The 25,764-nt window shown below is 42.4% G+C and overlaps 2 protein-coding genes across 8 annotated transcripts in view; both read right to left on the reverse strand.

The window, feature by feature from the left end:
• Positions 1-15,697, reverse strand: part of Nfrkb (nuclear factor related to kappaB binding protein) — a 36,922-nt gene extending 21,225 nt beyond the window's left edge. The window contains exons 1-8 of one of the 6 annotated variants that reach the window (XM_042696170.1): positions 15,616-15,697; positions 14,450-14,643; positions 11,918-12,069; positions 8,156-8,357; positions 3,174-3,301; positions 2,080-2,254; positions 1,426-1,563; positions 547-620 (exon numbers count right to left, since the gene is read on the reverse strand). In XM_042696170.1, the coding sequence (XP_042552104.1) occupies positions 547-620; positions 1,426-1,563; positions 2,080-2,254; positions 3,174-3,301; positions 8,156-8,357; positions 11,918-12,052 (852 nt within the window). In that variant the 5' untranslated portion in view covers positions 12,053-12,069; positions 14,450-14,643; positions 15,616-15,697. Of the gene's footprint in view, positions 1-546; positions 621-1,425; positions 1,564-2,079; positions 2,255-3,173; positions 3,302-7,829; positions 7,902-8,155; positions 8,358-11,917; positions 12,070-13,197; positions 13,233-14,449; positions 14,644-14,852; positions 14,922-15,615 lie in introns of those variants that run through there. The other 5 variants (XM_042696172.1, XM_042696173.1, XM_042696168.1 and 2 more) reach the window with 5 other exon arrangements.
• Positions 15,698-19,720: 4,023 nt separating this feature from the next.
• Prdm10 (PR/SET domain 10) overlaps positions 19,721-25,764 on the reverse strand; it is a 111,172-nt gene continuing 105,128 nt past the window's right edge. For both annotated transcript variants that reach the window (XM_042696194.1, XM_042696193.1), the window contains 3 exons: positions 23,873-23,976; positions 20,788-23,255; positions 19,721-20,566 (listed from right to left, as the gene is read on the reverse strand). In XM_042696194.1, the coding sequence (XP_042552128.1) occupies positions 23,052-23,255; positions 23,873-23,976 (308 nt within the window). In that variant the 3' untranslated portion in view covers positions 19,721-20,566; positions 20,788-23,051. The remainder of the gene's footprint in view (positions 20,567-20,787; positions 23,256-23,872; positions 23,977-25,764) is intronic.

Consider the following 25,764-nt stretch of genomic DNA (forward strand, 5'->3'; position numbering starts at 1 on the left):
ATATTACAAAATCTAAAGATAGGTTTCTGAGAAGTTAAATCATCTTCTCACTATTGCAGTAAGGGGAAAAGACAGAAAGAATCTAGTTCTGACTTCCCACAGGGGACTTTTCTCATCTTTTCTGCTTCAAATAGCCCACTTTTACTCTCATGCTCAGTACTAACTCAAATCTAGTGGAGTAGAATAATGGAGTCAGTAAAAAGTGGGAAAAACAAAGTTTGATGCTTGGCTCTGGCACTTACTGGTTGTAAGACCAACAACAGCTGACTAACCTCTCTTAAGCACAGGCAACATGAAGGTAACAACATTCATAAATACTGTCATCATTAAGATCAAAGCAGATAGTGTCGAGCATCCTTTAGAAGGATGAAGCCAAAATACTTGTGCTGTCTCTCATCTCTGGTACTAACCTGCCTCTGACTGCCACTTTCTCTAGCAGTAACAGGAAACCAAAATAAGGTAGTGACTACCACTGCCTTACTCAAGGTTAGCCAAAACAGAGACTGAACTGAACACCACACACAGCCACTGCCATCCCAATCTTACTGGTTGATGTTTCCGCTTCTCATGATGTTTCTTTAACATGATCTTCAGGTCACTGTCCCCCAGTTCTATTTTATCTGAGAGAAAAAGAACCAAACCATATGGGCTAGATCATTCACTAGGATGATGCTCTAATCTACATCTTGAATCATGTGACATTCAAAAGTAATGCGTTTCCTTCTGCTGCATGTATACAACAGTACTAAAAATCTTCAAAGGATCAGCACTTCTACTTTTCTATACACTGGTCAGTAAGTGACTTCAATTATTTAGCTGGCCTGAAAACACACTAAAAGCTTAACATTCTCTTTTGATTCCTAAATACTGACTCTTCTCTAATTTCATAGACATTCTAAGAAACTGCTGGCTCTGGTTACCCATTCTGTCCTATTACTGAGTTTTGAGATTTCAAGATTCTGTCCTCTTTATCCCAAAATACCAGATCATCAGCTACTCAGGAAAACTACAAAGGAAAGAAGGTAGGCATGTCTCTACGTGTAAAAATGTTTGACGTAAGCCAGTAATCCTAGACATTCAGGAGGCTGAGTCTGAGGATTGAAGATCCAAACCAGCCCAGGAAAGTTGTGAGACTCCTTATCTCCAATTAACTACCAAAAAGCCAGAAGTGGATATGTGGTTTGAGTGGTAGAGTACTAGCCTGGGGCAGAAAAAGCTCAAAGGCATTGCCCAGGCCCAGAGTTCAAGGCCCAAGACCAGTACACACACACATAAAAAATGTGGAATGTTATGCAAATTTCCCACTGGTAAGGAGCACTGCTATTTCCTGGCAGGTAAGAATCTAGTCCCCATCTCCCTCTAGAGGAGTTCTCACTTCTGCCCTGTAAGTTGCTAGAACAGGGTCAGGATGAGCCCAGTTCTCACCTGCAGTTTTCATATCCGTAGTGGAAAGCGTGGGCACCACCCTCAGGGGCACCGCAGGACTAGGAGAACACGCAGGAGAGCTTGGAAGCCATGAGCTGAGATCTTCAAAAGAAAAGTTTTCTTGTAAATCCAACGTGGCTGTGGACTCCAATAGGGGAGATTGGGTAAGTGGCCATTTGGGTTCAACAGGACTAAGCCAACAACATGGAGGTCAGGGTTCCACATTCCTTTCTGACCCTTCCCCAGATGAGCTGGAGCACACTTAGATCATTTAAACGGCTCTTCCAGGAGAGAGACTTCAACAGTGATGGGGTCGCATTGCAGCAGGCCAACAGTCACTACTACTCTCCTGTAAGGGGAAAAGCAGTTCTCTCAAGTGGCACAATGGGACCAGAAGGCCTACTATGGAAAGACCCTGCTCAGCAGGGATCTATCCAAAAGATGCTCATCTAACTCAAGTGCCACACAAGCACAAGGGTAACAAGGGCATGGAGTCACTCCCATCTACCAGCATCTCAGCATTCAGACAAAAGGCTAATGAGTCCCACTCTCCACCCCCGAGACAAGAGGATTCGGAGAGCTGCTTTACTGGGGAGTTGAGTAACTGCCTCTAGCTCTGATACCCAGCCATGCCAAGTGCCCAAGGACACTCACCCTCTTCATCAGAAGACAGAGCTGTGTCACCACACTCCTCCTTCACTTCCCTTAAGACCTTCAGGTAGCGTTGCTGGGTCCGCCACTCCCGCTCCTCTGGGCTGCGGGAGGGTGAGGGGCGCTTCTGTCTGAAGGGAAGGGCCGGGCCACTCCTACGGGCCATCTCCAGCAGATCCTAGGATGAGATCAGGTAAGTAGAGTACCTATCATTACCAAATCTTGTTCTTTGTATACTTTGCCAACCTAGTTTTATTCTCTTAGATTTTATACTCAATTCCCTGCCCTCCATGACAAAGGAAAATGCAGAGCCTATGTCAATTACAAAGTATCTCTAATGTAAGTGTTAAAGTTTATGAACACCAACATGACACCACAGATGAAAATTCCATACCTGAACTCAAATTGGAGTCCTGAGTTGTCCCACTAAGAATAAACATCAAAGTAATCTACACTGAAGCCTAAAGAACGGCTTAAAGAGGTGGACGCCAGTGGCTCACACCTGTACTGTAATCCTTGCTAACTTAAGAGGCTGAGATCTAGAGGTCATGGTTCAAAGCCAGCCCAGGCAAGAAAGTTCGTTATTTCCAATTAACTACCAAAGAGCCAGAAGTGGAGCTGTGGCTCAAGTGGTAGAATGCTAGCCTTGAGCACAAAAGCTCAGAGACAGTGCCCAGGCCTGAGTTCAATCCCCAGGATTGGCACCAAAAAAAAAAAAAAAAAGACACTTAAAAGAACGTGGAATAACTTTGCCTCAGAATTACTAGTCTAGAAGAGACTCAGAGGCCACTGAGCTTTCTGTTCTACAAACCCATCACAAATTCAGATGCTCGTACAACTCTTCCAATCAATTCCAAAGCACTCTAAGTTTTCTTCAATAATCCTCAATGGCTAGAAATCCATTTGTTTTCCTTGGTAAACACGTAGCCTACCATTTTTCTTCAATTTAGGAAACAGTATCTTTTACATGTTTTAACATCTCTGAAATTGGTAACATTCTTTTGCTTAGTGGTATCTTTTATATCTAATCCATTACTTAAAGTCTTAAAACCTTTTAGTGCCCACATTTTATTTATCCAGTTCCCAGCACTACTTACACTCCGGGAAGCAAGAATCTGCTTTAGCAGCCGATGGAAATACTGCTGTTGAGAGCTAAGGTATCGCTTGTACTGTGACTTGAAGCATAGCTGCCGATACTTGACTACCTCAGGGTTAAAGTGTCCATCTGAAAAAAAAAAAACACAAAAGTACAACTGTTTATCAGTCCACACAGATTTAGCGAGTTTGGAAAAGTAACTATTAAAAGAATCAACATGATAAGTTACGCAGGTCTCTAGGCATTAACCAATAGTGAGACCAAAGGAGGATATTCTTAGGAGAGGATCACAAAGGCACAATAGCTATGTGCATCTGATCATATAAAATAATAATTACCAAAAAAGAACTCCAAGAAATAGAAATAAGGGGTTTTCTTTTCTTTTGTTGCTGTTTTTGTTTTCTTTTCCTTTTGTCTTGCTTATCTGTCTTTGGGAGCATAAGAGAGGGCACAGAAATGGTAGGGCAAAGGGTGAACAAATGCAGTGGTGGTACTCACTAGACACTACATAAAAAATGGACTAACAACTTGTGGGTGAGGATGGAAGGGAAAAACTGGGAGAGAATGAGGGAAGGGATGACACTGTACAAAAAGAAATGTACTCTATTTAACTGTAACCTCTCTGCACATCACCTTTACAATAATAAAGAAATTTTTAAAATAATAATAAAGGAATCAGGAAGGAGAATAAAACATTGCTGAAAACAATGAAAGCTCAATTAAGGCTGATAACCTTAATAACAGAATGCAATCAGCTTCAGCAAAACTAGAAGTAAAATATGGCACTAGTCAGTGAAATGGACAGAAACTTCTGCCTTGACATGCCCTGTCTATACACCTAGTCTGGACAGCTACACTATTTAGGGAAGTAAATAGGTCCAACACAACATAAGGTTTTACACATAATCCTCTATAAAGTTAACTAGGTTTCCACTCTATTCCACAGCAAAGGAGACAGTGTCCTCCTATCTGAGACCAGTGAAACATCTCTCTGCCAACCACAGAGGATAATTCCTTTTTAAACTAGTAACTCATCAGAGGAAATGCAAAGGAGGAAATGAAGGACACAAGGATGTGTCATAGTCCCAGCTAAGGAGACTCAGGCAGCTGAACCTTCAGTCCTAGAAGTTCAAGGCCAGTCTGAGAGACAAAATAACATTCCATCTCTTAAAAAAAACAAAAAAGACACTGAGGATGTAGGGGTGCAGCATCTGCCTTGCAGTACAATGGCCTGTGTACGAGCCTCAACACCACATAAAAGAAGTAATGCAACATGCGTTTGTTTAGTTGGTTTTGCTTTTTGTTTTGTTCTTTTTTTTCTCTCTTTTGCAGGGACTAACGCGGGGGGGGGGGGGGGGGGGGGGGGGAGGGTTCAGAAATGGAGGGAGGAAGTATGAACAAATGCAGGCATGGGTAGTCGGTATACACTATGTGAAAATGAACCATATGTAATTTGTGGGATGGGAGAGGTAAACTGGGAAAAGCACAGGAAGGAGTGACATTGTTCAAAAAGAAATATACTCATCACCTAAATTGTATAACTGTGACCGCACCTTTACAATAACAATAAAGAATTTTAAATTATTTTTTAAAAAAGCAGCCAGGTGCTAGTGATTGACACCTATAATCCTGGCTACTCAGGAGGCTGACATCTGAGGACTATGGTTGGAGGACTGGCAGAAAAGCACATGAGATTCTTATCTCTAATTAATCTCTCTCTCTTTCTCTCTCTCTCTCACACACACACACACACACACACACATAGGAATGCTAATTTTAAGTCCTTAAAACGATGACAGGTAAAAAATGGTGAAGCCTAATCTCTCCAGTCTTGTTTTTTTTGGGGGGGGGTCCGGTCGTGGGGCTTGAACTCTGGACCTGGGCGCTGTCCCTCAGCTCTTCAGCTCAAGGCTAGAGCTCTACCACTTGAGCCACAGTGCCACTTCCGGCTTTTTTCTTTTTGCTTGTGTGGTGCTGAGGAATCGAACCCAGGGCCTCAGGCATGCAAGGCAAGCGCTCTACCACTGAGCCACCTTCCCAGCCCATCTCTCCAGTCTTTAGCATCAACCAAGATGTCCAATTTAACACAACTCAAGATGTACAGCACTTTCAGGCCATCCTATCAAAGCAAAGGCATCCCAAAAAAGAAAGAAGAAACAGTTACTACTCTCTATATAATGGAGAGAGGAAACTGACTTAGAATTGGCAAACTCTAACTAATAGAGGTTGCAACCTCTCAATAATAACTAGTTCAGGCAAGGATCACCAGTGGTAAAGCAAAAAACACTGGGTAAAACAAAATTGGCTTTAGAAGTACCATCTGTTAAATTGCTTCTTAATTATAAAGGAAAAGAGATGCCCTTATAATCAAGGGATCTGACAAATATCTCTTCGTTTTGTTGCTGTTGGTAGTGGAGTTTGAACTCGGCCTGTGTGTTGTCCCTGAGCTCTTTTGCTCAAGGCTAGTGCTCTAACACTTTGAGACACAGTTCCACTTCCAGTTGTTGAGTAGTTGATTAGAGATGAGTCTCACAAGGACTTTTCTGCCAGAGCTGGCTTCAAACCATGATCCTCAGATCTCAGCCTCCTGAGTAGATGGGATTACAGGCATGAGCCACAATACCTTAACCAAATGATTACATATGCATTACTAGTGAATGAAAACTGACACCATCTGCTTCCAGAGGTGACACAATGAGAAAGCATTTCACACACAACATTCTAGCCAAGAAAACTTGACAAAATCTAATCATAAAGCAACAAAGATGACGTATTTGCAGAAATAAGGAATCATTCTAGTGGCTTTCCTAGATGCCTCAAAACTGCCAGTCTGAGCTGAGCACCAACAGTTCACGCCTCCTAGCTACTCAGAAGGATGAGATCTGAGGATCACAGTTCAAAGCCAGTCAGGGCAAGAAACTCCATGAGACTCTTCCCTCCAATGAATTACCAAAAAGTCAGAAGCGGAGCTGCTGCTCAAGTGGCAGAGTGCTAGTCTTGAGAAAAAAAAAAAAAAAAATTAAGGTTAGGGATAGCACTCAAGCCCTAAGTTCAAGCCTAGGATTCACATTCACACGAACACGCGCACGCGCGCGCGCGGCGCGCGCGCACACGCACGCACGCACGCACGCGCGCACACACACACACACACACACACACACAATCATTTTGCAGAAAAAATACACTAAAAGGCAGAGTATATATTCTGTTCAAAAAGCTCAAGAGACTAAGTGCCTAACACACTGCTGATACTGATTCCTGAATGGGCACTGGATTTAAACTGTAATGTTCAAAACACATGTCCACAACAATCAAGAACATCTGAACATGAAATAGCCTTTGACACTATTTTCCCAGTATAAACTGTCTTGGGTCAGCTAAGAGGGCTGTGATTAGGTAGAAAAATGTCCTTATTAAGAGCTACATGAGCTGTGCACTGGTGGCTCACACCTGTAATCCCAGCTACTCAAGAGACTAAGGTCTGAGGATTGTGATTCGAAGCCAGCCCAGGCAAGAAAGTTCATGAGACTCTTATCTCCAATAAACTACTCAGAAAAAAGTGGAGGTCGCCCTATGTCTCAAGTGGTAGACCACCAGCCTTGAGCACAAAGAGGCTCAGGGACAGTGCCCAGGCCAAGTTCAAGCCACCCAGGACCAGCAAAAAAGAGAAGGGGGAGGGGAGAGAGAGAAAAAGAGAGAGAGAGAAAGAGACAGAGGGAAAGAGAGAAACAGAGGGAGAGAGAAACAGAGAGAGAGAGAGGGAGAGAGAGATGTGCTACAGTGCTTAGTGGTGAAATGTCATGATTTTCTACAGGGAAAAAAAAACAAGCTGGGCACTGGTGGTTTACATCTGTAATCCTAGCTACTCAGGAGGCTGAGGTCTGAAAAGCTTGGTTCCAAATCAGCTCAGGCAGTAAAGTCTGTGACACTCATCTCCAATTAACCACCAGAAAACCAGAAGTAGAGCTGTGTTGTGAAGTAAAGCACTAGCCTTGAGCAAAAGAGCTCAAGGTCAGAGCCCAGGCCCTAAGTTCAGGCCCCATGACTGAACAAAAAATAAAAAAGTTTGAAGACTAATAAAGAGGACCTCTGAGATGGTAGTAATCTTTTACTTCTTGTTTGGGGTGATAGTAAGCAGCTGAGTTCCTATTATTTTCTACTTATCAATCAAATCTTATCTTTAAGAAATATAACCCTTACAGAAAAGTATTACACAAACCATTCTCTGCTGAGTTAGTATCTACACAGAAAAATGAAGAGAAGCTAGATGATGGTGGCTCATTTCTGAATCCTAGCTACTTGGGAGGCTGCAAATAGAAGGTCTCTGATTCAGGCCAGCCCAGAAAGAAAAGTCCCCAAGATTCCAACTCAATGGAAAAAGCCTGGAATGGTGGTGTTCCTAACATCCCAGCTAGAATAAGAAGCCTAAAATAGGCAGTACCTGGGTTAGAAACAAGACTCTTTCTAAAACATAACCATATAAAAGCAGGCTACAAGCAATGCCTAACTATGCAGTGCCAGCCTAGCAAGTATAGGCCTTGAGTTCAAATCCCATAGCATAAAAAAAAAAGTACCCAATAAAATGAAGGCATTATCCTCATAAGTTAAAAGTATCACCACATTCCACCCTAATAAAAACACACTCTGAGCTATGGACCTCGGAAAAGCTTCTGGGCGATGTGCAGAGGGTTTCCAAAGCGGAAGTTCTCCCCACTGAACAGGGCGAGGATGAGCCAGCTAGAATAAGAAGCCTAAAATAGGCAGTACCTGGGTTAGAAACAAGACTCTTTCTAAAACATAACCATATAAAAGCAGGCTACAAGCAATGCCTAACTATGCAGTGCCAGCCTAGCAAGTATAGGCCTTGAGTTCAAATCCCATAGCATAAAAAAAAAAGTACCCAATAAAATGAAGGCATTATCCTCATAAGTTAAAAGTATCACCACATTCCACCCTAATAAAAACACACTCTGAGCTATGGACCTCGGAAAAGCTTCTGGGCGATGTGCAGAGGGTTTCCAAAGCGGAAGTTCTCCCCACTGAACAGGGCGAGGATGAGCCCATTTTGCTGCTCCGCACTGTCCACAGGAAAACGAGGCAGAAACTGCCGGAGGTGTGCACGCTGAGAGTCACTCAGGACTTCCTGCCACGTGGAGAGGCTGACCACATCAAAGAATATCTCGGGCTAGAAGAATTCAGGCAAAACAAAAAAAATAACAGAAAAATATGCTTTTAAGTTTGTGTGGGTGTATGTAGTAAAACATATATATTACATAGAATCTACCATTTTATCATTTCTAAGTTTGCAGTTTAGTGGTTTCTAGTTCATTCACATTCATTGTGCCACCATGACTACCATCCATATTTAAACTGACGAAACTAAAATTCCAGTACAGAAAACCACAATAAAACTCCTTCACAATTTATACTAATACAAGAAACAAAATAAAATTTCAATGACTTCTACTCAACTCTCAAAAACTAAGAAACTAAAAATAACATATAAACCACAATGTTATACCTAACAGCAAATAATTTGAGCAGAAAAGGATCTCAGTAGACAGAAGGCCATGTGGACGCCATCTGTACCCCCACAAGAGTGTCATGGTGGACACCTGAATCCAGGTTAAACTGCAGTGAGAAGAAAGTTAACAGGGAGGGGAGTTTGGAGAGCTGAGGTCACTTGCTAACAGCGAGAATCAGCAAGGTAGAGGTCATTTTCATCTCACTCATTACATACCAGATGTATCTGCCAGGTACTAAGCTAGACTAGCACAGATACTGCCTGGAAGGTTAACAATTAAACATACAGTCCAGTTTAAGATGTCCTGATGTGTATACAAACATATAGCAAAGAAGAAAAAGGCCACTAGTAATGAGACAGTTAATGATATAAGGGGGGAAATGCTGAGAGAGAAATTAAAAATCCACAGAACAAAGCCACAAAAACAAATTGATACAGAAGAATGGAGAAGTTACCTATTGGAGAAATGGAGAGAGAAATGAGATGGGCATAAGTGAGCTACAATGGTAGTGTTAACACACCAAAAGGGTACCAGACACTGGTTGCCTACACCTGTAATTGTAACTACTCAGGTGGCTGCGATCAGAGGATTAGAGTTCAAAGTCAGCCTGTTAGAAAGTCAATAAGACCCTTATCTCCAATTAACCACCAAAAAGTTGAAGTGGAGCTGTGGCTCAAATGGTAAACTGCCCAAACTTGAGCAAAAAAGCTCAGGGATGACACCTAGGTCCTGAGTTCAAGCCCCAGTAATAGCACAAAAACAAAACAAAACAAAAAATAATATGAAGTGGTAGCTACATACATGTTTTTAGGGTTCTCTCCCCCATTCTATGTGTACTATTTTGAAACTGGATTTTGCTATAGTGCCCAGGCTGGTCTTAAACTTGTAAGCTCAAGTGATCCTATTGCCTTGGTGTCCAGAGAAACAGAAATCACAGGAATGGGACAACATAACGAATCCATTTTATTGTTTAAAAGGTATATAAATGGGTTTTACATAGTCTCACGTGTAACACATTTCACTTTTTTTTTTTTGTTGGTCATGGGCCTGAACTCTGGGCCTGGGCACTGTCCCTGAGCTCTTCAGCTCAAGGCTAGCACTCTACTACTTGAGCCACAGTGCCACTTCCAGCTTTTTCATCTTATGTGGTGCTGAGGAATCGAACCCAGGGCCTTATGCATGCAAGATAAGCATTCTACCACTGAGCCACCTTCCCAGCCCCACATTTCACATTTTTTTAATTAAAAAAAAAAAAAATCAGAAGCCATGCTCTAGAGGCTCATGCCTGTCAGTAATCCATAGCTATTCAGGAGGTAGACATCTGAGGATGGAGATTAGAAGCCAACTGGGACAAATAAATTCCCAATTAACCAACAAAAATCCCAAAACGGAGATATGCTTCAAGTGGTAGAGGGCTTGTGGGCTTGTGTTGAGCTTTTTTGCCAAGTGAGAGCATAATAACCTGATTTCAAGCCCAGTATTGGCAATAAAAAAAGGAAAAAAAAAAAATCAGGCAACGTCTGGCTAGAGGAAGGACAAAAAGGCGTGCAATGGCCAAAAGAAACACAAATGACTTAGAGACCTGTTTAGTAGCTCTGACTTTATCCTGAGGAAGAGGAGAGCCATAATCCCAGGAGAAACTCAGTAATCCAACCACCTACCAAGCACCTTTGCCTAGACATAGCAAAATTCTCAGGTTCAATGTCCAAGATCTTCTCTAAACCTATTTTTGCACACCATTTTATTTCTAGCATCTAACTCAGTGTCTGGCATTAAGCAGACACTTGTATTTGTTGACTGAAGGAATGATAATACAGAGATTTCATTGAAAGAATAAGCAAAGAGCATATGATTGGACTGGGCACACAACTGGACCCTGTCACATACATACAATGCAATTTTTAAAAAGGGATGAGAAATACAAACGGTAACTGCAATACAGTTGCTACTGCAATAGGAGCTTGCATCAGAGAAGGGCACAGTAGTGGTTTTCATTTTCTCTACAATGTTTGACATAGAATGGAAAAATCTGAAGCAGACAGTACTACATGAAATTTATCTCTTAAAACCAGGGGATATACATACTATATTTGCATACTATATCTGCACCTGCATGTATGTTTAAAATGCAGCACGCCAAACAAAACACATGCTTAAGTGAATATGTTCATAAACAGTTCCTTGTACACCGTCATTTTGCCTGTAAAAGTGGTCAGAGGCTTGCTGGCATCTCAGCTACCTCAGGCATGGTTGATAGACAGATATAACATGTCAGAGTTTTGTTTAATGATTCACAACACCACAACTACTTTAACATAAACACATAATTCTATGTTTAAAATATACTGCTGCCTTTTTATTGCATTTTCTTTTTTCTTGTTTGAGACAGGGTTCTACTAACCCAGGCTAGCCTCAAACTTGTGATCTTCCTGCTTCAGACTCCCTAGTGCTAGGATTATAGGTCTGCACCTATCAGATCGCACCTAATCTTTTTGTTGTTGTTGTTGGTCATGGGACTTGAACTCAAGGCCTGAGTGCTATCCTTGAGCTTTTTTGCTCAAGGCTAGTGCTCTATCACTGTGAGCCTCAGTGCCACTTCCAGTTTTCTGGGGGTTAATTGGAGATAAGAGTCTCACAGACTTTCCTGCTGGGGCTTTAAAAACCACCATCCTCAGATCTCAGTCTTCTGAGTAGCTAGCTAGGATTACAGAAGTGAGCCACTGGCACTTGGCTTGACCTAATCTTTTTATAATTAATAAGAATTATCTTATTAAAAGTAATAAAGTCAAGTTATTCCAATGTGTTATTAAACATGTAGAATGTAGGATATCCTTTTTTCCTTAGTCACTTTACACTTAAAAGATAAAAGATCTCTTCACGGGCTGGGAAGGTGGCTCAGTGGTAGAGCGCTTGTCTTGCATGCCTGAGGCCCTGGGTTTGATTCCTCAGCACCACATAAGCAAAAAGAAAAAAGCCGGAAGTGGCACTGTGGCTCAAGTAGTAGAGCTCTAGCCTTGAGCTGAAGAGCTGAGGGACAGCGCCCAGGCCCAGAGTTCAGGCCCGATGAGACCGGACCCCCCGAAAAAAAAAAAAAAGATCTCTTCACCTACAATGCAGAAAAACAGAAAGCAGGCTGGCAGACTGGAAAACTCTATAGTGGGAAAGCTTAGCTTGACAACAGCTGCTATTAGCTATTAGCTTGCAACAATGTAACACTTACATCCTCCAGAAGATCCTCCGGTAGACTAACCCTGGTGCCTCCCAGCAGACAATCCTCCATAATGCGGGTGCCATGGCCATCTCCACAAGGACCAAGTTCCAGGGGATCCGTCAGCATATGATCCAAAGAATCCATTATTCTCCAACGTATCCCTAACAAAAATATGCATCTTGAGGCAGAAATGCTGAAATCTGGCTGATGCTAACACTCTTCTGGAAAATACTTCTCAAACTGGCTTTCACATCTTATTATAAAAACAAGCTCTTCGGTAGCCTTAAGCACAGAGAGGTTCAGGGGCAGTGCCTAGGCCAAATTCAAGCCCCAAGACTGGCATAAATAAATAAATAAATAAAGCTCTCTCCCTCCCTTCCTATACTGCATCCCCACTGGAATTTTCTAGAAAAGCTGTCTTTCAAAATGCATATACACTAACTCCAACATTCATAAAGTTTCTTATACTTTCCTTTGGGGACATAGAATGACATTCAGAAAATAAATGATAAATCAGTCATAATGAAGAGATCCCAAGTCAACCTGGCACTGGTAACTCATGCCAAAATCCTAGCCACTAGGAGGCTGAGGTCTGAGGATTGTAGTTCAAAGCCAGCTCAAGCAGTAAAGTCTGTAAGGCTCTTAATCTCCCATTAACCACCAGAAAACCAGAAGTGGCTCCAAGTGGTGAGACTGCACCCAGGCTAATCAAAGGAAAAAAAAAAAAAAAACCCCCGCTGGTGGCTCACGCCTATAACTTATTCAGGAAGCAGAGATCTAAGGATCACAGTTCAAAGCCAGCCTGAGTAAGAAAGTCCCAGAGACTCTTATCTCCAATCAATCACCAGAAAACTGGCTATGGAACAATGGCTCAAAGTGGTAGAGTGCTAGCCTTGAGCAAAAAAGTTCATAGACAGTGCAGTGAGTAGGCTCTGAGTTCAAGCCCCACAAGTGACAAAGAGTTCCCACGTCAATAATCACTCCACTATAACAATTTAATATTTTTTGGCATCTTAATTCTTCATTGTTATAAAACATATTGCAAATCAATGTATACTAGTAAGCCTCAGACAGTAGCTATAACACTTACTTGAAATGGGCCAAGTAAGACATTTATATATATCATTTAATTCCTGCAACAGGGATATTTGCACTTATTCTACTGATATTAAAATTAAAGATTTGCTAGGTGAAAGTAGCTCACATCTATAATCCTAGTTACTCAAGAGCCTGAAATTTGAGAATCTCAGTTCAGAGCTAGGCTGGGCAGAAAAGTCTGAAACTCTTACCTCCAATTAACCAGCAAAAAATTGGAACTGAAGATGTAGTTCAAGTGGTAGAGTGCCAGCCATGAGCAGAAAAAAACTGAGAGGTTGAGGCCCTGAGTTCAAGCACAGTACTGCACACACACAAAAATAAATAAATGAATGAATGAATGAAAATAGGTAATCAACTTGTTCTCCAGAGGCTATACCAAACCTAAGTCTATCTGCAAAGCCATGTTCTTTTTTCATAGGCTGGGGTATGAACTTAGGGCCTCATGCATGCTAAGCAAATAAATGCTCTATCACTTGAGCCATACCACCAACCCTTTTTGCTTTCATTATTATAAAGTCACAAACTTTTTGCCTGAGACCAGCCTTGAACTGTGATCCTCCTACCTCTGCTTCCCAAACAGCTAGGATTACAGTTAGAGGCCATCAGAGCTAGTTTTTGAGACAAGATGTCAAAAATTTTTGCCCAGACTGGCTTCAAATGACCTCCTATCTCTGAATCACAGGCAGCTGAGATTACAGACATAAACCACCCACCCAGCCCAAATCCAATTCTTATCTCTATACAATATTTTGCAGAAACACTCAATTTAAATCCTAAAATGACAGGATTATTAGTCCTGGTGTTTCAAGCACCTACGGACAACCAGTAAAGTCAGTAGTCCAATCAGCTGTTTGTTTTGGTGTCAGTCCACAGGCTTGAACTCTGGGCCTGGGCACTGTCCCTGCAACACTTGAGCTACAACTCCTCTTCCAGCTTTTTTTGGTAGTTAAATGGAGATAAAGAGTCTGACAGATTTTCCTGCCCTGGCTAGCTTTCACTCTCAATCCTCACATCTCAGCTCCCTGATTAGGTAGGATTTGAGGTGTAAGCCACAAGTGCTTGGCTTCAATCCACTGATCTTTACAACCACGTGAATTAATACTACTTTTTTCCTCATGTAATAACCGAATACTGCTGGCCACCTTTAGAAAATAACATACTAAAACATTTTCAGAGAACATCTCACAAAGCTGATGGCTGGAATCAGAGAAGTTGAAGCCACAGGACTCTCAATATTTCCAGCAGGAACTTGAACTCAATCCCTCTGTAAACCTTTGCTAAATCATTCTCTCTAGCTCCTATTCCTACCAAATGAACAAAGTATACTAAAATGTAAAGGAAAAATAAGTCTTAGTTCAAATGCCAAACTTCTAGAGTAGATCAGCTAGTAATTCTGTGACCTTCTGAAAAAAATCTTACCTCAACAGGTATCAATTTCCTTACCTGTAAGCCACAGAGGAGTTGGACCAGGACCTCTCTATTGTAATTTTCAATCCTGGAATCTTGCAATATTTTCCAACAAAGTGACAGTTTGTATCACTTTATGTAGGTATGTCTCATTTCCAAAATTCTCAAATGATAATGAGCAAACCCTGAAGTGTCTCTCCCCTTAAAGTTCTCTTGAACAGATTTCAAATCTATGTAAAAATACATCAGAGAGATTAGTATTGGATTAAGGAAGCTGGGTGGTTTCCAGGTAATTGTGTCCCATCAGCCTTCTGCACATTGCACCTGAGTTTTGTATTTTTTTTAATGTAGAAGCAACTTGATATTTAGAATAAAATCCCCATGACAGAATTAATACTACGCAGAACAACTGCAGTGAGTAACGCTGCCAGGCACTTACCTACACAACTTACTTGTAAATTTCTTCAGTTACAACAAGATGTTTAACTAACTGTAATATATCCCTGTGACAACCTCTGCCCTGCCAACAATTCTTTTGGGGGGCTTTTTTAAACTTTCGTTACTGTTGTTTTAGAGGTGCTATACAGCAGGGTTACATTCATATATGTCAGGTAATAAATACATGTCCTTTCTCAGGGTCATCTGTTCCCTCATTCTCCCATTCCCTCCCTCCCATCTCCACCCACGAGTTGCATAGTTCACTTTCACCAGTGTCCAGTACTCTGCCAACTATTCTAAACAGGATCTCAAATTAAAGAAAGGCAAGCAGCTACCAGAGAGCTGGAACCCGGAAGCCATCGGTGTGAGTCTTGGGTGTCCTGGACTTCTTGAGGGGACCAGGAAAGTCTCTCCCAAAGGCCTTCCCTCTGCACCTGGCTCACGGACCTACCCTCCAGGACTCTCCGCACGCAGAATTAAACAGTTCCCTCCAGAGCAATTGCCTATTCCAAACTCCTCGCCTCTGACAGCAAATCCCACCCCATCCCACCCCGCGCCAGGCTCCGGCCCCGCCCCTCTGCACAGCACCCCGCCCCTCCCCCACACGGTGCCTAACCCTAACCCTCACCCACACGGGCCGCCCCGCTCCCAACGCCCAGCTTCCTGCCCCTAGCCCACGGGAGGCGGCGCCCTAGGAGCCCCACTTCCTCTCTCCGCCCCCGGGCCACATTTTAACCCTCCCGCCGCCCTGGGCCCGCCCTCACCAGAATCCTGGACGCGGGTCTCCCAACCCGCAGCGCCTCTCCAGCCGCGGGCTCCCGGACGCGCTCGCTCCCGCAAGGCGTGCGGGTGCGTGCACGCTCCGGGCTCGGGCGGCGGAAGGGGCGGGGCTTGTCTGGGCGGGGCCGGCGAGGGGCGGAGCTGGGGCGGGGCCCAGAGCAGCGGGGCCGTCTGTAAACGCCCTGTCTATTGGTGTCAGAGGAAGGCTGCGATCCACGGTGTCCTCACTTGGTTTAGGAGTTTGGGGAAGGCAGAAAGAAGTTGCAGTTCTTTGCCGGGAGAAATGAAAGTCCTGCAAGCTAACGTTTACATTAAGCATACCCTTTCACAGGCACTGTGACAACCAGGTTCTCTCCACTGTCTTTGTACTGGGGCCGCATGTGCCCAGCACCTGCGACCGGCCAAGTGTTCATTCTACAGTGGAGGAAATCTAGGTTTCTCCGGATTCCGAGAGGAAAAGACGGACTTCAACCTGAGCCCCTGATTTTCTTTCCTCACATCTCCATGCTCCCAATGCCCAGAAAGTGCATTTGGAAGACAGTGTTCTGCCAGGCACCGGCGGCTCGCGCCTGTGATCCTAGCTATTCTGGAGACTGAAATTTGAGGATCACGGTTCAAAGCCAGCCCAGACAACAAAGTCTGTCAGATTCTTAATTCCAAATAACTACCGAAAAAAGCCAGAGCTGGAGCTGTAACTCAAGGTAGGGAGTTAGTTTTGAGCAAAAAAAAACCAAAAAACAAAAAACCTCAGGGGTAGCACCTAGGAAAAACGAGCGCACGCGCACACACACACACATACACACAAACACACATACACAGTATGTTTTTGTTCAATATATCATAATTTGGTTGCTCCCCTAGTGATGCAGAGACCACCTTCAGTTCTCTGGATTGAATAGAAATATATCAGAGAATACAGCCAGCAGCACAAGTTAATGTCCTGTCCTCTATGGAAAACACTGATTTCCCATGCTCCTCCACCTGCTCCACTGTGGAAAAGATGCCCTTCATTCTGGTAAGGCTGTTGGGAGGTTCTTGAACTAGAAACCACCCTTGTATAAATATTTAAATATAATATATTTATATTATCATTATCATCAAGGTTTCTCTTTCCTTGGGACTATGACCAGATTCTTGGTAGCATTTTGGTGTTGTCATGGTTCTGGAGAGTAGCCATAATGTGGCATCTCATATAGTTTTAATTTGAATTTCCCTGATGACATGAACTGGAGTATCTTTTCAGATACTTCCTTGTCATCAGTATATATTCTTTGCAAGATGTCTTTGGCCAGTATTTCTAGGGTTGTGTTCTTATTTTTTTAATTAGCTTTAAGTAGTTATACAAAGAGGTTTCAATTCAACATATCAAGCCTGTAATTCAAGGCCTGCTCAAGCAGGATAGTCCATGAGACTCTTATCTCTAATTAACAACTGAAAAGCTGGAAGTAGCACTCAAGTAGTAGAGTGCTAGCCTTGAGCAAAAAGGCTCAGGGACAGTGCCCAAGGACCAGCCCAGGACCAGCACACACATACACACATAAACACACACACCTCACTCCACGCACACAAAATGGTTTTTTTTGTTTTGTTGTTTGCCAGTCCTGGGACTTGATCTCAGGGCCTGAGATTTGTCCCTTAGCTTTTTCATTCAAGTCAGGCACTCTACCTCTAGAGCCACAACTCTACTTCCAGCTCTTGCTAGTTACTTGGAGATGAGTCTCACAACTTTCTTGCCTGGGGTAGCTTTGAACCTCAGTCCTAAGATCTCAACCTCCTGAATGATTAGTATTACAGGAGTGAGCCACCAGCTCTCAGCCCTGTAATTTACTAGTTAAGATAATTTCTGCAAGTAGGTCTCTAGCTAGATGGGGATTAGATGGGGGGGAGGATATTTTAGAATCCTAGATTTGGTCTTTGTGATTCTAAGTGATTACCTTCACAATTGTTTCTGGTTTTCTCCTCCTTAGGTGGCAAAGGATGGCTATAGCTTAGATGGAGGAATTGGGTTATTTCCCATTGCCTGGGTCAGTTAGGATCAGATAAAACATATGCCAGTTGGACTCTGATTAACTTACCTCCTCTTTTGAAAATAGTCATTGTTAAGTAGTAGAATCTTCTGGAATATTCAGAGTGGTTTCTGGCTGGCTCTCCACTACTGTCCTCACCCCTACCCCCCTCACATACCTCAGCAGCACCAAGGGATTGTTCCATAATATTCACTGTGAAAATCTAGCCAAGTTCCTGGAGGTAAAGCTCAAAGAAGAAATATGGCTGGGTGCCGGTAGCTCACACTTATAATCCTAGTTACTCAGGAGACTGAGATCTGAGGATTGCAGTTCAAAGCCAGCCTGGGCAGGAAAGTCCATGAAACTCTTATCTCCAATTAACCACCAGAAAACAAGAAGTAGCACTGTGTCTCAAGTGGTAGAGCACTCGCCTTGAACTGAAGAGCTCGGGAACAGTGCCCAGACCCAGAGTTCAAGCCCCACAGCCGATCCAAAAAAAAAGAGGGCTGGGAAGGTGGCTCAGTGGTAGAGCGCTTGCCTTGCATGCATGAGGCCCTGGGTTCAATTCCTCAGCACCACATAAGCAGAAAAAAAAAAGCCGGAAGTAGCACTGTGGCTCAAGTGGTAGAGTGCTAGCCTTGAGCTGAAGAGCTGAAGGACAGCGCTCAGGCCCAGAATTCAGGCCCCACGACCAGACACCCCCCCCCCAAAAAAAAAGGGGGAAAAAAAAGGAAAAAAAAAAAAGAATCCCTTTTGTCCTAGTGTGGCACCCTCTGGAGTTATTAATCTCTAAAGAGTTGTCTAGACTGTACCTTCAGCAACGTATCAATTACAAGTCAGGTTTTCCTGCTCTCCATTAGCTCCCTTAGAGGCTTCTGCTAATAAATACTTGTTCATTAGGTGTGATACTTTCTATCACCTATCTGGTTTTTTTTTTAATTTCTTACTATAAAAGTCACGTACAGAGGGGTTGAAGGTACATAAATCAATCAGGTGATGAGTACAATTCTTTTTGGACACTATCACCCCTTTTCCCTCACTGTTTTTCCTTCCTGTCCCCATCCCCAAGTTGTATAGTTTATTTTCAACATAGTGTCTAGAGAGAATCACTGCTAGCCTCTCCAGTTTTGTGGCCCGTGACTTCCCTTCAGTGATATATTTAAGAAAATTTGTTAATGTTTTGACTTATTCAGCTTTTATATTTGTTTATGGGATAAGTAGAGACTTTCACAACTTTACTTTTTTTTTTTTTTTTGGTACCAGTCCTGGTTTTTGAACTCAGGTTCTGGGCACTGTCCCTGAGCTTTTTAACTCTAGCTAGCACTCTACCACATGAGCCAGAGCTCCACTTCCAGCTTTCTGGTATTTAATTGGAGATAAGGGTCTCAGGACTGGGGCTCCGAAGGTGGCTCAGTGGTAGAGCACTTGCCTTGCATGCTCGAGGCCCTGGGTTTGATTCCTCAGCACCACATAAGAAAAAAGCCGGAAGTGGTGCTGTGGCTCAAGTGGTAGAGTGCTAGCCTTGAGCTGAAAAGCGGAGGTACAGCGCCCAGGCCCCACGACCGGACCCCCCCCCCAAAAAAAAAAAAAAGAAGAAAAAAAAAAAGAGTCTCAGGACTTTCTTGCCTTGGACTGTCTTAAGACAGTGATCCTCAGACCTCGGCCTTCTGAGTAGCTATGATTACAGGCATGAGCCTGGTAAATTTGACTCTGTGTGTGTTTATGTGTGCTGGTACTTGGGCTTGAATTTGGGGCTTGGTGCTGTTCCTCAACTTTTTTTGCTCATGGCTGCCACTTAAGCCATACCTCCACTTCTGGCTCTTTTTTGGCTGGTTCATTGGAGTCTCACAGATTTTCATGCCTGGCCTGGCTTAGAAACATAATCCCCACATCTCAGCCTCCAGAGTAGCCATTGGTGTGAGTCACCAATGCCTGAAAGGACTTTCAAGTTTCTTAAATGCCCAACCAGAAACCAGAAATTAAGGTGTAATTTAAAAAGCAAAACAACAACAAAACACCACTTCAACCACACCAATAGCTCTTGCAGCTTCACACAGCTTCATATACACAAACGAAACACATATTTATTAGAAAAAATATTTATTAATTTTTACACCTGCTGGGTAGCACAAGACTATTAACACTATAACTCACTGAATATACAATAAATGTTCACATTTAAGTAACAGGATAAGGTCAACATTTCAACCAAATGGATCAGCTCTAGCATCTCATGAAGTGCTTTTTAGCTCTAGATATCTTGACTTTTTGTTTTGTTTTGTTTTTAAAGGATAATTCTGGGTCAGAAAATAATTCAAGAACATCAAAACAAAAGCCTTTCCAGAAGAACAGGAATTTTACATGATGAAATGTCCATTTCTCAGGATACTAATCAAACAATAAAAATGTTAAAAAAAATATACTCAACCTACTCCAAATATTCATCCGGCACTGAAATCTACAGGATCAAAGGAAGAGGTCATAATATAAGTATTGGCTACATCCCTGTTTCCCAGCTGGGACTTCTGAGGAATTCTAACCTGCTACCCTTTCAAATACAAGTCCTTTTGAAAAACCTCTTCCCTCAGATGACTGTGTACATCCCTGATCTAAAACTGGTGTCATTTGGCAAAACCCACTGCCCACCTCTCAGGTTGCTAATATATAAGGACCAGAAGGACCACATAAGGACCAAAAAAGATGGGAAGAAACACTAGAAGAGAAAGTGACAAAAAGATCCTTCAACAATATTTTCCTCTATGTATTTTAAATAATAAAATAACTAGCATAAAATGAACATTCCACTCAGTGATAGTTTCCTTTTACAAATTTTAATCAGTAAGGTATTCCTGAGAAGAGAGAGTTCCTTGCTGGTTCAAATAAGAAAAAAAAAAAAGAATCTAACAGGGACAAATTTAAGTTATAAAAACTAAAACTGGGGGGCTGGGAAGGTGGCTCAGTGGTAGAGCACTTGCCTTGCATGCATGAGGCCCTGGGTTCGATTCCTCAGCACCACATAAGCAAAAAGAAAAAAGCCGGAAGTGGCCCTGTGGCTCAAGTGGTAGAGTGCTAGCCTTGAGCTGAAGAGCAGAGGGACAGTGCCCAGGCCCAGAGTTCAGGCCCCATGACCAGACCCCCCCCCCCCGCAACCCCCCCCAAAAAAAACTGGACTTTTAAAAAGTCTATTCTTTCTAGACTGGATACTAGGTTATTTATAACCAACACTTTATGGGACTATGGAAACCAAAGTTTGCATTTTGACTCAAAGTTGGTATTTTTAGTTGAAATTATCATACCTCTTTGTCACCAAAGATACATAGGCCCTTTTCAGTTTTCACACTTCTTTTTTTTTTTTTGAGACAGGGTCTTGCTATGTAGCCCAGGCAGGCCCTGAATTTACAAACCTGCCTCGATCTCCCAAGTGCTAGTATGATAGGTATGTGCCACTATGCCCAGCTAGGTTTCACATATTTTTGAGATAACTTTCTCAAATTTTCTTAGTGCCCTAAGTTTCAGAGATAACAGTATGAATGAACTTCTCAAAATCAAAGTGCAAGATCTACATTTTAATAAAGTTATTGCAAAAGAATTGTTTGCTTTTCAGAAAGGTATCTTTACCATAAAAAAAGCCACTATACTTCTTAGTTCATATAGACAGTTTTTACTCATAAATGTGAATAAGATCAGTGAGTTACCTTCATTTGAAATGAACATATAAGTCTTCCTAATCTGGAGTGGGAAGTTCACTATACAATATAAGTACTCTAAAAAAATATGTCACAAAAGTTGTTAAAATACATACTGACTTTTGAAATGTTTTATGGATAATAACTGGAATGTACAATAAAAAGGAAAAAAATACTTTTCCTCACTGAATTCATAGCAAACGAGGCTCCCAACCAACTATCGTCACAGCATAGTTTTCTTCTTTCAACAAACAGTATAATATTCATAAAGACTGAATATATTCCAGATCCTTTACATTATCCTAAGCTATTACAAATGGTCCTCAAGTTTTCATTTTTTACCCTAAGTGGAAATTGGTCATTTTACAAGTAGGTCCAGATGAGTTACAATGTATTGATAGTGAAAAAGTGTTTAAAAATAATAAAGGCCATCTTTCCATCCAACATTAAAGAATGTTCATTTTAAGATGACCTTAAAAGTACTAAAATATACTGAATGTTGTAAGCAAGAGTTAAATGTTGGGGTGTGGTTAATTGATGGAGCACCTCAGCATGCTTGAGGCCCTGGATTTGATCCTCAGCACCACAAAAAATAGTAATAAATAAATAAAGTTAAACATATGTTTGGTAAGAACAAGGAATTCATCTTTTACCAATAAATGGTAAATGCATCCTGCAAAGCAAGACAAGATTTTAGTACTTTCTTTCTGACTATCTCTCGGTCTCTCTTTCTACACATAGCTTTAGTAATTTTTCTTGGTACTAATATCTCCTTCTTAATACAACTACAACCAGAGAATGGTAGGCAACATTTTAATGTGCGGGCTTGAAATCTGCTGAAACCAAGGATGTTTTTTCCTCAGTGAGTTCATATTGAGGAACTATCAGAGCATGAGGTTCTACTTCATCTGCTAAGACTAGCATCTGTGGAAAGCACTATCAATTAGCAAACAACATTGTTTTTTTAAATAAGAAACTTAAAAAAAATGGTGGCACATGCCTGTGTTACTCAGGAGGCTGAGGCAGGAAGATTATCTGAGCCCAGAAATTTAGGACCAGCCTGAGCAATAGAGCAATACCCCTATCTAACCCACCAAAAAAGCAATTTAAAAAATCAACAGTAAGAAAAATTTAGACAACAGTTTTCCCTTGAGAATACTGTCAAACTTTTTTCTCATCATTTTAACTTTTTCTTCTAGGAAGTTTCTTTGTCAAATTATTGAAAACTCAAACACACAAGAGAAAGCAGTCTTGACCTAATTCACACCCATAAACTACCCCTTCTCCTCTGGTGCCATGGCTTAGAATTCAGCAGTCCAATGGCCATCCTGTCTCCACCTTTGGTATGAATACAATATACCACTTAATATTTCCACAAAGGGAGAATAAGGCTTATTAGTGTGTTGTGAACAAAAGAAAGAGAAAGAAAGAAAGAAAGGAAGGAAGGAAGACACACAACTAACAAGGGAAAATCCAAGTTTCTCCATCTTGAAATGTACTTTCCTCTGAAAGATCTCCGTTCTGTGGCAGAAAGCCCAAGGGTTTGAAGAGTCAATTTGCTAAAGATGACATTGGCAAAAATCACCCCCAGCACATGTGAGTGTCAAAACGGTAGTTTCCAAACTCTTGAGTGAGTAATAAATCTTAAAAAAGAGTTCTAGGGGTCAGAAGCTGATTGATGAAGGAGAAAAGATATGATGTGAGTCCGTCTAGCTCCTGATAGATGCATTACGGCTTAGTGATGTGCACCTCACTGCTGCCATTGCCATTGGTGGTAGTCGTGATGATGTACTGTGTTGTCTGCTGCTGGCTGCTGTTTTGAGAATCCAAGGAGTCACTGTGTGTGGAAGGCTGAACCTGCACTGTTGCAGAGAGGGCAGCAGTTTGCTTTTCCTCTAATTCCGGTTGGCTTTCTGATAACACATAGTGACCCTAAGAACAGAAAGAAAAGGATCTTTAAAAATCTGGACTGGGACTGGGAAGGTGGCTCAGTGGTAGAGCGCTCGCCTTGAGCTGAAGAGCTGAGGGACAGCGCCCAGGCCCAGAGTTCAGGCCTCATGACGGACCAAAAAAAAAAAAATCTGGACTGCTGAGCAATAGAGCTCACATCTGTAATGCTCACATCTGTAATGCTAGTTTCTCAGGAAACTGAGATCTAAGAACTGAGGCTCAAAGTCAGCCCAGGCAAGACAAATCTAAGAGAACCAGCAAAAAGCCAGATGTGGAACTGTGGCTCAAGTGGTAAAGTGCAGCCTTGAGCAAAAAAAACTTAAAGGATAATGTCTGGACCGTGAGTTCAAGCCATAGTAGCAACACATGCAAGCATGCACGCGCACACACGCGCATACACACACACACACACACACACATAACACACACACAAAACACAAAATCTAGGGCTATAAGAGAGAGAAGGAGGAGCTTGGGACATAGCTTAGTGGTGTAGATTGCTTTCCTAGCATGCACAAGGTAAGGTTTGATACCCAGTACTGAGAAGAAAAAAAAGTTCTGGGACAAGGGCTATGGCACAGCTCTGCAAGATGACTTACCGGAGTAACTGCCTTTACTTGGCCAGAAGTGACAGGAGTTGCCACACCACTGTCCGTGATCACAAACTGACCTGGGGGGAGTGTCATCATCTGAATCTCAGATGCTGAAAACAGGAAATATACACTGTTCAGTGGTCTTAGATTTTAATAGCGCTCTAGAAACAAATGCTTTTCCACTTACAGGATTAGGTTACATCTCAATAAACCCATCATAATTGAAAACAAATGCATTTTCGAATGGGATGAAGTTCAGCACTAAAACATTAGCCTACAGAGTGCAAGACCCTAAGATCCTTCTCCAGAAGCACAAGAAAATTCATTTAATATACCTAACTTACAAATATCAGCATTTAGCCTTGCCTACCATAGACATGATTAGAATACTTAGATCAACCTGCAGTTGGCCAAAACCATCTAGCACAAAGATCGTTTTATAATTGTTTCATATTTCATGTAAATTAATACTGTATTAAAAATGAATACAAGTAGACACGGTGGCATGCATTTGTAGGCCCCTCTACGGACTAAGGCAAGAGGACTGCTTGAGCCTGAGAGTTCCAGAACAGCTAGGGTAACAAAGTGACAGTCTGCCTCCCAAACAAAAACCAGAATGTTTTTATAGGTATGCTTTTGTATCCCAGTAATGTTAAAAAGCAAAACAAAATCCTAAGCTTGGCACTAGTGGCTCACATCTGTAATCCTAGCTACTCAGGAGGCTGAGATCTGAGGATCTCAGTTCAAAGCCATCCCAGGCAGGAAAATCAATGAGACTCTTTTTTTGTTGTTGTTGGTCGTGAGGCTTGAACTCTGGTCCTGGGCATTGTCTCTGAGCTCTTCAGCTCAAGGATAGTACTCTACCACTTGAGCCACAGTGCCACTTCTAGTTTTCTGGTAGCTTACTGGAGATAAGAATCTCACAGACTGGGGCTGGGAAGGTGGCTCAGTGGTAGAGTGCTTGCCTTGCATGCCTGAGGCCCTGGGTTCAATTCCTCAGCACCACATAAGCAAAAAGAAAAAAGCCGGAAGTGGCGCCCTGGCTCAAGTGGTAGAGCGCTAGCCTTGAGCTAAAGAGCTGAGGGACAGTGCCCAGGCCCAGAGTTCAGGCCCCACGACTGGACCCCCCCCCCCAAAAAAAAGAATCTCATAGACTTTCCTGCCCCAGCTGGCGTTGAACCACCATCCTCAGATTTCAGCCTCCTGAGTAGCTAGGATTACAGGCAGGAGCCACTGGCAACTAGTATCTATGAGACTCTTATCTCCAATTAACCATCAAAAAACTGGAAGTGAATCTGTGGCTCAAGTGGTAAAGCACTCACCCTGAGCTGAAGAGCTGAGGGACAGCACCCAGGCCCAGAGTTCAAACCCCATGACCAACAACAACAACAACAAAAAATCCTAACTTGAACATCCCAAATCAAGCTAGGCATTATGATACATACCTGTAATCCCAGCTACTTAGAAGGTAGAGATAGGACAATTGAAGTTCAAGGCCAGCACAAAAAAAAAAAATTAGAGATTCGATCTCAATAAACAGGCCAGATGGGGTAGCACATGCCTGTGGTCACAGCTACTTAGGACGTAGGAGCAGGAAGATAATGGTCCCAGGCTAGCCTAAGCAAAAAGTGTGAGTGAAATCTTATAAAAAAACAACTAAAAGGCTGGGAAGGTGGCTCAGTGGTAGAGCGCTTGCCTTGCATGCCTGAGGCCCTGGGTTCGATTTCTCAGCACCACATAAGCAAAAGAAAAAAGCTGGAAGTGGTGCTGTGGCTCAAGTGGTAGAGCACTAGCCTTGAGCTGAAGAGCTGAGGGACAGCACCCACTCCCAGAGTTCAAGCCCCATGGTCGGACCCCCCCCCCAAAAAAAAAAAAACAAGAAAAAAAGAAAAAAACAA

This window comes from Dipodomys spectabilis, unplaced genomic scaffold (genome assembly GCF_019054845.1).
Source record: "Dipodomys spectabilis isolate Male_0828 unplaced genomic scaffold, ASM1905484v1 ptg000201l, whole genome shotgun sequence".
Taxonomy (NCBI): Eukaryota; Metazoa; Chordata; class Mammalia; order Rodentia; family Heteromyidae; genus Dipodomys; species Dipodomys spectabilis.